Here is a 12,241-nt window from a genome sequence, read left to right as displayed (position 1 = left end):
CTCAGTTAGTGGGGAGCTCAGTTAGTGGGGAGCTCAGTTAGTGGGGAGCTCAGTTAGTGGGGAGCTCAGTTAGTGGGGAGCTCAGTTAGTGGGGAGCTCAGCTAGTGGGGAGCTCAGTTAGTGGGGAGCTCAGTTAGTGGGGAGCTCAGTTAGTGGGGAGCTCAGTTAGTGGGGAGCTCAGCTAGTGGGGAGCTCAGTTAGTGGGGAGCTCAGTTAGTGGGGAGCTCAGTTAGTGGGGAGCTCAGTTAGTGGGGAGCTCAGTTAGTGGAGAGCTCAGTTAGTGGGGAGTTCAGTTAGTGGGGAGCTCAGTTAGTGGAGAGCTCAGTTAGTGGAGAGCTCAGTTAGTGGGGAGTTCAGTTAGTGGGGAGCTCAGCTAGTGGGGAGCTCAGTTAGTGGGGAGCTCAGTTAGTGGGGAGTTCAGTTAGTGGGGAGCTCAGTTAGTGGGGAGCTCAGTTAGTGGGGAGCTCAGTTAGTGGGGAGCTCAGTTAGTGGGGAGTTCAGTTAGTGGAGAGCTCAGCTAATGGGGAGCTCAGTTAGTGGAGAGCTCAGCTAATGGGGAGCTCAGTTAGTGGAGAGCTCAGCTAATGGGGAGCTCAGTTAGTGGAGAGCTCAGCTAGTGGGGAGCTCAGTTAGTGGAGAGTTCAGTTAGTGGAGAGTTCAGTTAGTGGGGATTTAACTTCTGAGGAATTGTGTGTTAGACGAGCTGAAGCTTTCACTCACTGACTGACTGACTCCCTTCTCCCCTCTCTCCTCCTCTCTCCCCCTCTCTCCTCCTCTCTCCTCTCCCACCACAAAGGGCCTTCTTCAGAAGGCATTCCCCGAATATTTCCCCCTACCCTCCATGTCTCCTCGCCATCTCAGGACTGCATGGGCTGTCACACAGGAATTCACTGTTCTCTGAGGTCCAGCAAACACAGGACAGGCGGAAAGAAGAGGGAGGAAGGAGTAAGGAGACTCACTCGCATATAGAAGGAATCATCTTCTCTCTTTTCATCTCGACATATGAACCTATCTTTACTCAAAAACATAGAAAAGAGGATTTTCATATAGAAAGCAACCTCTCCTCTTCTTACCCCATCGCTCAATTTGAACCCCGCTTTCCTCCAAAAGGCAACTCTACTCTTCAGCAGTCTTCACCAAAGCTATGAGGGGATTTCACATTATGTAGGCATAGAAAAAATTGGTTCGATTTTTTGTTTGGTCAGAGGATCCAAGCACATCAATGATTCATTGTGCTGTCAAAAGCACATCTTATTGGTGGAATGTTGATTCCAACCAAAGCAGCTTTCATAGAAAGCAACAGCATCACCCTCTGCAAGGTTTTTTATAGCCAAGGTTATCTAAGTCTGAAGTTAACTTCAGAGCAAATTGAGTCCAAATATTTGTCTTGGCGGACCAGGCTTTTACCTCAAACGTCATTTGGTTTGTGAGAGCTACAACGGTGGCGTAACCCAAAAACACAGCACGAGAGTCTATACAACATGACAAGAAAGGTAAACATTTCCCACATTCACAGTTCAATGGCCACTTAGTCCTTATCTACTGGCGAACGGTCTTCCTCCAACTCTCCACTCTCTCAGGATACGAGTTGTAGACTGAGTCTGAGTCCCAAATGGAACCCTGTTCCCTATATAGTGGAGAACACAGGGCCCATAGGGCTCTGGTCAAAAGTAGTGCACTATAAAGGGAATAGGGCGCCATTTGGAATGCAGCCCTAACCTTTCAAACAAACCCGTCAGCCAGTCACACGTGTAACAACAGAGGTAGACTCAGCCTTTTGTTTGGTTTTTGTTTGGTTGGCTGATAACGGCAATGTAGGAGCACATGTGGAGCATGTGTGTTCCATTTGAACCAATAATTAAATTGCAGGGGAGCGCACTGAGGCTTGCATTGTAGCTGCCTGCTTACCCCCTACGCACTGGTCCATCAGATAAGCAAGGCAAGGCTTCCATTCTGGGACTTGCCTTCATCAGTTTCCATTATGCAAGGGGTGTTTGTCTGAGTTGAGCTGCGACTGGATGGCCCATGGAAGTCTGATTACTGCTGCTGTACAAATCGCACCAACCCAACCGCTATCTAGCAACACAAAGACACCATGGCATGAAGCACATACAGTATCTCCCCCTCCCATGCCCTAATTGACTTATCTACATTATGACATGTCCCTCTAGTTATTAACACAATGAGTGGCCTTCACTTTACTAAGCACCATTAGGCTACTTGAGTTGAGACCTAGGGCCAAGACAAATAAGAGAGCCTAATTTAATGACTGCATCTTAAACTCCAGCCTATTCCCTATATAGTGCAGTACTTCTGACCAGGGCCCTAATGGGCTCTGGTCAAAAGTAGTGCACTATGTAGGGGATAGGGTGCTATTTGGGACTCAGCCAGTGTCACTGGCCATCTTCCCGATCCAGTCTAAAGTGAACACGTAAGGGCAAACTAGTGGAACTAAAGTCCCGTGAAAAGTGCTGGATTAAAACGTGGACTATGAAACGCTACCAGACCAAACAGTGTAGAGGAGAAGTGGTTCAAGTAGAAGAGCCTTGAGGTCAAGCCGACCCTGTTTCTCCACTGTATATTACTGCTTCCCAAATGGCACCCTATTCCCTAGAGTGCACCACTTTTGGCCAGAGCCTTATGGGAAACCCTATGGGCTCTGGCCAAAAGTACTGCACTAAATAGGGAATAAGGTGCCATTTGGGACACATGAACTGCATGAACCACATGAATCACTAGTGACTTGATTAAGTTTCAAAGATGTCTCTGCAGGTTAGTTGTTGTTAGTGTGCTTCCCTCTAGCACTGTGGTTTGTAACCCGTGACCACTCCACGGGCAGCATTACACAGTAAAAACACTGTAAACCCTGGCTCTGCTCCAAACATAATAAGGACGTTTGGCAAAGGTTGTAACAAGGAAAATAACATGCTCTTTATACGCAACTAACAAATGTACGGAGGGACAAGCAATTAGCTGCATGGCAGGTCAGCCCCGACGTGGAAAACAGAACCCTTCAATGGATGTGGACTGAAACGTTAGAAATCATTTGTAAACAACACGGAAATGATCAAACTTGAAGTTCACCGAGGACATTTAATTTCAACTGAAAAAAGGGAAGCCATATTGCATTTTGTGCCTTGAGGCTGAATTTCTTGCTTTTTGTGTGTGTGTTTAAACACAGGAAACTCATTCCTGGTTAATTCCATTAACAAAAGTATTGTTTCCTCTTTCTATATGTCCACACACACACACACACACACACACACACACACACACACACACACACACACACACACACACACACACACACACACACACACACACACACACACACACACACACACACACACACACACACACACACACACACACACACACACACGCAGTAGCCTTGTGCCTGGAGACATTTTAACAGTCCCTGGGTGATTAAATCTGAGCTGGGAAAAGTCAGGACCACCAGGACCCTCCTCTGGAAGACGGCAGTGGTCAACCAGGCAGTAAATCACAGAATGGCCCTTTATAGAAGCAGTAAATCACAGAATGGCCCTTTATAGAAGCAGTAAATCACAGAATGGCCCTTTATAGAAGCAGTAAAGCGGTATAACCCACAGCCTCTTTTTTCCCACCAAACTTTTCACCTAAATCCAACGACATGGTTCATATTATTGTTGAGTTCACTTTGAATCCACATTAGTTGACAACTCAATCAAGTGTAGACCAAAACTAGTTGTTAAACGGACATCTGTGCCCAGTGGGCAGAGATCCTATTAAAACGGTACAATCTACAGGCCTATATGGTATTCCGCGGAAACACAAATGGAATAGCAGTGAGAGAGAAAGACAGAGAGAGTGCTTGGACGTAGTGCGTAGTGGGGATACAGTAACAGTATCCATCCCTGTTCACTCTGTGTTCTCAAGCTGCCCCTCCAGCGTAAACAAAGGCACAGAGGGAACACACACAGGGAGCCGGGAACAGGGCAGGGTTTGGGGCGCAGGCAGAGACAGAGGGATAGGCAGCCAGCCAGCCCAGGCTGAGACATTGCTTCACCTCAGGGCACCACTGACACAGGGAGGCAGCAAGCTCATCACATAACAGTGGAGCTATACGGTTTCATAGCCTGGCTGCCTGGCTTAGACCTCTCCGACAACAGGTTAACCGTTTGACCTAGAGTGGCATAACACCTTAAAGATTAAAAGTCAAACAGGGAATTGTAACTGACCCAGCAAGACGGGTCAGTTCCCCTTCTAATGGACTATGTTCGATGAGAAGAGGAAGAGAAATGTATAATGAATGTATAGAAGTTTAGACTAAATGGGCTTACTTCCTCAATGGAAAGACCCATGAGAATCTGAAAAATATTAAGTCCTATGAGTAAAATCTTTCTCAGACAATGACAAGAAAATAAACTCTGAAGCAAGTATTTTTTTTGAAACACTCCTGCCTCACACATGCAGGCAGCGCTGCGCTCGCAATAATTCCATAGCCACTAGATGGCGGGCTTTCATGTACAATATGCATGAACGACGTAGAGGGCAGCCAAGTCAACTTACTTGCACTCTCTGTCCTCGAGATCGAAATGCGGGTTAAAGTTGATTAGAATTCTTTGGTGAGGTCCAGGCGCTGTTATCACCCAAACGCATTTCTGAGATGGCAAATATGATGTCGGATACCCAGGCGATGTGAGGTAATTCGCATTGGTTATTCTGATGTTGTCCCCACACTTGTCTGCAAGAAAGAAAGGGGAGAAAAGACAGTCAGCACGACAGCCCAATGTGACACAGATACAGGGATTCAAATGAATCAATAATGTTGGCTAGAATTCAATGCAGAAAATGTGTGTTTTTAATCTAAATATTGTCCCGATGAAGATAGAGAGTAAATAGGCGTGTTTTCAAAATCAAACTGGAGTCGAACATGATTGTTTGAATAATTAAAAAATATATATATTTAGGCTGATAAATGATAAGCTAACTCCATATAAACATATACCCACAGTGTCTAAATATGTCTAAACTAGATACCAAACAAATGGAATATGCGTTTTGGCTACATTGGATAGGTCTACATGCAAAGACACACGGTAAAGTCAATCATTTCTGACAGTGAATGCGCTAAAGATTATGAATTTCTCCCACATTTTAATAAATGTGTTATATTTACTTTTCATTGTATTAATTTGCTCAGATAACACAGTATGGTACACATTTTATTTGACAAGCATATATAAGGATGGTATACAAAACAATTGTTCACAAACATTAGGAAAAGTTTCGCCTATAGCCTACTGTTAATTGTGGCAGTTTATGTTGGGCCAAAACGGTTGACGTTAATCGCTTGTCAATTAAAGTAAAAAAAATAATGTTTTTTTAAATAGGCTAGTAAAAAATGATGTGAAATGTCACAAACAGCTAATATCTAGAACAACTCCTAATGACCAAGGACCATTAGCCCCGGCAGGGAGTCATGGATTCATGTAGTAGACCGAGAGTGGACGGGGAGCTGCTACTACACTGTGGCTGTGGCGGGGTATGGCGGAGTCTCCATGGGAATGGCACATATGGTGCCATGCGACTTGTAGACAATGTGTCATATGGCAATAACGCCAAACAATAAAAAATGATAGACTCTATTTTTTTCACAGATTATCTGTGAGGAGCATAATTTATTTGTTTTTGGGGTAGTCTATGTATTCATGATAACATAAAACCAAATATCTATGCCATCTATTATTCGTTTGCTGAGTAATCTATATTAACGAATGATGCTCGTAATGTTTGTTAGATTCACGCAGATCCGTATAAAACTTGTTTCCCTTTTCATACAGACCATTTTTACAAGCCCCGGAGAATAACGAGCCCTTTCTCGTGTCTAGAGACAAGCCACTTCAAGTAGTCCAAATTAGCCTCTCACTTTATCTTCATTTATGTGTGCGCAGTCATGCTTTTGTATTATAGCTACCATCTGCCATGTAAAGTACTTGAAAATGTGTTTTGAATAGGATACAATGCAATATTCAAGAGAATTTGAAATATGGCGGTTCATTCTTTCTTATGTCTCTCTATTCATTCTATCGTAAATAAGTTTGCTCATAGTGGAAACGAACAATAAAGTGCCGCCTACATGTATTTGCTACAGCAAAGAAAGAGGGAAGTACCCTAGCACTAGGCTACTGTGCCCAAACGTTTTATAACATCTGAAAAATAGAAGGACCCACACTACAGTAATTTATCTGTAACAATGGCAGCACTAACCCGCAGGGAAGACAGGCAGGTGAACGCGTAACGAGTCAGAAAAACATCAGCGAAGGTTTAGAGACGGTTAATCCTTAAAAACATCAGGATAAATAGGCTAGCCCAGCACAGCCGGGGGAATATCAGTTGTCACTTACCATTTTTGAAAGCCTTAGCGACGAAGAAGATTCCCATTAAGAGGAACAGCACTAATCCACAATGCATCCTTGTTTTGTTAGAAACAAAATAAAATGAGGAAAAACGAAAAACGAAATAAAACTCCTCCCAAGGTTTTTCAGGGCCTGTTATTCTTCCTTATGTTCAGGCTTGGGCCGAAAGAAAACAAATAAAGCAGAAGTGTCTTGACTAAAGCAGTTGAAATGTGTCTGGATATGTCTCAGGTCGGCTGCTGTATCCTGTCATTCAGGTCCGGTTTCCTCTCTCTTCCAGTTGGGGTCCTCTCTCAAACACTGGCGTTGCCATTTCCTCCACACAAGTAGTCGGAGCGCGTCAAAGAATAAGTAAAAATCCCCGGCACCAGCACCACTCCCGTTTCAACTCCTTGGAAACGATGACCAGGCAAGAGGTAATCCGTCGGCGCTAAATGGAAAGAAATATTGAGAGTAAGCAGCAGTGGTGGTGATATTCGTTTCAAAAGTGGGCACATTAGCAAATCAAGCTCGCGTTGTTCCCCTTCGCGCTCTGCTGATTCTCAAATCTGACAAGACACGAACTAGTAATACTAACATCTGGCGAAAGCCATTAATAGAGGCTTAAAACGATGGATACAATCCCTAAATTGCGACCGCTTTTCTTCTTTTGAGCGGGTGTGCTGCCTGGTTGCTCGAGCCTAAATATCAGAGGTCTCTGATTGGTTTGATTACAAATATGCATAGCCCAACCTATGGACGCCCCTCTCTTTAAAAGCTGAGGTCTGGGTTCTTTTTCCGAGACTCACTCCGTCTCACTTGCAGACTTCCAGTCAGACCTGAAAGTGACAGCGCACACGGGCGCTAGCTCTCTTTCACTATCCCTCCTCTGTTGGAGATGGACTGTCACCCTGTCACTGGCTACTGGATGTCACTAAACTACGCTAACAAACAGCTCAAATGGAGGACAATAACATAGACCACTACTGCCTCCAAAACTTCTATTTGTGTGTGCCAAACGACCTCTCTCAAAGACGCTCCGCTAATTCTGAATTCAAGGGAGCTCCCTAGGAGAGAAAAGCCTCCTTCAAATGCTTTTTGGCGTTCAATATCGAATTATCATTCTAAAGAAGAGATATCGATTTGCAATATGAATAGATTTTTTACCATATATCTATTTTTACGCATCAATGGGCTATGTAGATGCCCTAATTGTAAAAGCAGTTAAAGCTCGAATCACGATAAAGCATTCATTAAAACGTCACATTGAGATTTAGGGGAAATCAATGGCAGTGCAAAGCATCAAGCAATTTGGCTTTTTAGGCTATCTGTCCTTACGGCACTGCACAAAAAGAGGAATTGCATTCAATATGAAATGCTTTCGACCAGCTGCTATGCTCACAAAGTCACAGGGTAAACTACTCTGTGCAACTACTCTGACATGAATCCAAGGGCGCCTAACATTCCTTACATGAACTACAGAGTAATTCAACATTTCAAGCAGTACAAAACGTGCCCGTTCCCTGCGTTCTATGCTGTTCAGGGGGATAGTAACCCACTTCAATGCACTGTGTTTTTTAACACCATGTGAATGCAAGCTAAGAACACGTTTCGCTCAGTGTTCCTCATATAGCAAAAATGTTCTGTCTCTTCTGAATTCAAGCCACTTAAAGAAAACAAACTGCAATCACCTGCGTCTTGTAGACTCACTCACAACCCCATATGTATCAAATATCGAAGCGAAGCAGTTTTCGGCAGGCTGACAGTATACCCTCTCTGTTTCTCTGTCAAAATCTCCGCACCTCCTTCCAAATCCGTTAACCTCAAAAACAACCACAGGAAAGGACAGGTCTCCACCGCTGACGAGAGAGGAAGTCAATTCCCAATTATTTCCCCAGTCAATCAGTAGCCTGTAGTACGCCGGGGCCGGTCCGGGCAACCCTGAAGCTCAGCACCTCTCTGCTCCGCGCAAAGGCACGCACCCGCTGCCAATTCCTTCCCGGAGACTCAACTCAGCGTACACACAGCCAGCTATCCGCTGCTCTCACTAGTATCAAGTGAGGGATACGGGATTTGCGCTTAGAATGAGCAGCACGGCACCGGTAAAAGTCAGTCCAAAATATCACCCGAGGTTAGAAAATGTCAATATCCTATAGATCATTGATTGATTGAAGGCATTGACTGCGTGAGTCGAATTTAGCATTTCTTATTCCTCCCTCTGTACTGCGCGTCACGCACCTCTCCTGACTGTGTGCTCAGCAACTGTAGCGCTGTTGAGAACACAGGCTTCGTTTGGAGTCTCCGGTGTCTCGAGACCCAGCCAGCCAGTCACACGCCCATTTACCAGGGGGTTGCCTCGACAATCGAGATGTAGATTCAACCGCCTGGCTATCTTATCGCAGTCTACAGAATAGACTGAGTCACATGAGATATTAGGACACACTCGAACACACCCACAAAATTAGCACTGATAATGCTACTGCCATTCATCTTATTCATACGTTCAAGGCTATTATTGATACTTTTTCTGTAATGATCTAGTAATAAATAGTCATTGCCCCAAATTGCATTCTTACAGGCTATATGGACCTCGTATGAACAGTCTTCTTGAATTTTCACATTGAATGTGTTGAAATTTACAGTTATTATTGACCAGCATGTACCAATGGGGCAGATCAATGGTGCAGTCTGGTCTGGACATATTTGGTAGCAGGTACACTCTTAGAAAAAAGAGTGGTGGTTTGGTTCCAGGTAGAAACCTTTTTGGTTTCAAGTACCATTTTGGGTTCCATGTAGAACCCTCAGTGGAAAGGGTTCTATATGGAACCTAAATTGGTTTTACCCGCAACCAAAAGGGTTCTGAAATGGGGACTGCCGAATGACCCTTTAAGGTTTGATATAGCACCTTTTTTCTTAGTGTATAGAGAGACCTTTGAAAGACCTTTGTGAGACCTGGGCTCCCGCGCGTACAGGGCGCACGCAATCCCGTGAGTCTGGAACTTGCTATTGGCCAGAAATGACCCTGTGTCATGATTTGAATAATATGGATATTGTGAACATAAAACAAATGTGAGTTATTGATTGACATGATCATTTAAACAAGCTGAACTCCTATATGTCAACGTTACACATACCTTAGGAGGTTGTTAGGCTATTCATTAAAATAGATTTAACTCCCATTGCCTTTATATTGAAATTAATCACATCAAACGTACGAAAACGACATCCCGCCCTGATATTTAGGGGGTGGAATACATTGACTCAGACTGCATTCTAAACACACCAGGGTGGCACCGAGGTTGGAGGGTCTGGAAGCAGGAGAGGGTGTCTTGGAGACGGACTCCTACAGAGAGCTCGCACGATAAATTTTAAACCCATAGGTTGAACCAAGCAGACACATTAGAGTGAAGCCAAGAGTAAGTAGTGCATTATCCGGTGTGCAATAGTGTGACCGCAGTAACCACAGTAACGGTAGCTCTCTCCGGCCTGTAGGTGGTGTCAAGAGAGACGACCTGCTGGGGAATTCCCATATGTCTAATAAGACTTCTATATTTACAAACAAGTGTAGACTTATGATTAGACTCTTGGGTCTTCATTTAATTAAAATCGCAATGCAGAAATAATTATTTATATTTTTCAGGGAAGGTTATCAAAATCAAAAAGGGTTTTTAATTTTTATACTTTTATACTGTCAATTAATTACATGATCAAAAGCATTACACTATTCCTTGGATCTTTACATCAGCTTTTTTATTACAAGACTGCAGAAGAATGTAAGCATGTATAAAGGCCTAACAATGCTAAATACTAATAAAAGTCACAATACTGAATATATATACAGTGGTGTAAAGTACTTAAGTAAAACTACTTTAAAATAATACTTAAGTAGTTTTGTTTTTTGGAATCTGTATTTTTCTATTTATGTTTTTGACAATTTTTACTTTTACTTCACTACATTCCTAAAGACAATGATGTACTTTTTACTCTAAACCTTTACCCTGACACCAAAAAGTACCTTTTTAATGTTGAATGCTTAGCAGGACAGGAAATGGTCCAATTCACGCACCAATCAAGAGAACAATCTGGTCATCCCTACTGCCTCTGATCTGGCGGACTCACTAAACACAAATGCTTCATTTGTAAATGATGTCTGAGTGTTGGAATGTGCCCCTGGCCATCCATAAATAAATAAAAAACAAGAAAATTGTGCTGTCTGGTTTTCTTAATATAAAAATGTTGAAATTATTTATACTTTTGCTTTTACTTTTAATACTTAAGTATATTTTAGCAATTACATTTACTTTTGATACTTAAGTATATTTAAAACCAAGTACTTTTAGACTTTTACTCAAGTAGTATTTTACTGAGTTGCTTTTACTTTAGTCATTTTCTGTTAAGGTATCTTTACTTTTACTCAAGTATGACAATTGGGTACTTTTTTCCACCACTGAATATATAGCCTACCACTCCTCTTCAATTATAAATATCAACTTGAGATGTTTTTTTACTGTGTTGTTTTGATATGCCATAGCCATATAAAGGAAGTGGAGCAACATAAGACAATCATGACCCCAACTAATGGTGCACAGTCTTCTTAGTCTTCTTAGAGAGAGAGGAATGAGCTGCTTTATTCCATCCACCACTGGTAATTCCCCCTCTTGCAGATAACACTATGTTAGAGAGGTACTGGGCCCCTCTATCAAAGCGCCACTAACTAGACTCGTGTGTCTTGTGGATAACAAGGCTTTGGAACAATGGGACAGGGTAATTTCACAATGGTGGCTGAGGCAGCTGCCATATCTGAAATGAAGGGGATTGTGAGGGAACAATGAGAGAGCCATTTAAAAGATTTGCCCCTTCATATCCCACAGTAATCTTTAATACATTCCTGTGGTATAATTAGCCAAAGCACAAAGGCAGACATTTTCTTTTTTCTCTCCTTGTGAGCTGCGCTGTCGGTCTAATTTCATTAGGTGAGCCTTGACTTCTGCTTGCTTCTTCTTCTTTCCCCGAAGAGAAGAGAACTGCCCAATAGACCAAAACATATGTTAATTTATTAAAAACAAACTCAGGGTAAGGTATTTATTTTCTAATCAACATAAAAGAGACTATAGTCAGTCATTGAAGGCTAATCTGCTTGGAAAATTAAGAGTGACTAAGGAGCAGGGTTAATGTAGGCCGCATCCCAAATGGCACCCTATTCCTTATTTAGTGCCCCACTTTTGATCAGGGTCATGGTGTACTTTATAAGGAATGAGGTGCCATTTGGGACGCAAACAGAATATGGCCACCCATTAGAGGGCCCTCCATGTCAGTTTTCCGATTACAGCTGCTCAATAAAGGCGATATTTTCAGCTCTGCCCCCAAATGACTGGGTGTGTGGTGCCAGTCCTGATGTCATATCAAGCCTATGGTATGGCACACTGAGCCCAGGAATGAAACTGTAACTGTAACTTTTTATGATAATATAGTCAATGCCATAGAAAACCTTGATGAATATGTACAGTAATATTCATATTGGCTGTAGGTTTTTGTAAAAAATGGTGGTATGTTGGACAGTCACCTCTGTGTTGTAGCTTTACCTCTTCTCTCTTTTATCAGTATGAACACTTATTGAAAAAATATATAGATTTCACATGTGATCTTATGTGAAGTTAATGTGATAACGTGACAACATGTAAAGCAACATGCGATAACATGTAAAAGCAACATCTACAAACATGAAACTTCACATGTAAAAACATTAGAGCACATGTGAAAACATTAGACCACATGTGAAAACATTACAGCACATGTGAAAACATTACAGCACATGTGAAAACATTACAGCACATGTGAAAACATTACAGCACATGTGAAAA

The 12,241-nt window shown here is 42.6% G+C and overlaps 1 protein-coding gene across 3 annotated transcripts in view; it reads right to left on the bottom strand.

Annotated features, from left to right (window-relative positions):
* Positions 1 to 8,736, bottom strand: part of LOC139583731 (neuropilin-1a) — a 91,091-nt gene extending 82,355 nt beyond the window's left edge. Inside the window, exons 1-3 of one of the 3 annotated variants that reach the window (XM_071415133.1) lie at positions 8,072 to 8,736; positions 6,390 to 6,831; positions 4,552 to 4,726 (exon numbers count right to left, since the gene is read on the bottom strand). In XM_071415133.1, coding sequence (XP_071271234.1) covers positions 4,552 to 4,726; positions 6,390 to 6,456 — 242 coding nt within the window. In that variant the 5' untranslated portion in view covers positions 6,457 to 6,831; positions 8,072 to 8,736. Of the gene's footprint in view, positions 1 to 4,551; positions 4,727 to 6,389; positions 7,400 to 8,071 lie in introns of those variants that run through there. The other 2 variants (XM_071415135.1, XM_071415134.1) reach the window with 2 other exon arrangements.
* Positions 8,737 to 12,241: the final 3,505 nt, after the last annotated feature.

The sequence above is a fragment of the Salvelinus alpinus genome, chromosome 8 (assembly GCF_045679555.1).
Source record: "Salvelinus alpinus chromosome 8, SLU_Salpinus.1, whole genome shotgun sequence".
NCBI classification, from domain to species: Eukaryota; Metazoa; Chordata; class Actinopteri; order Salmoniformes; family Salmonidae; genus Salvelinus; species Salvelinus alpinus.
Note: the sequence above shows the minus strand (reverse complement) of the source record. Positions and strands in the feature narration are given on the sequence as shown.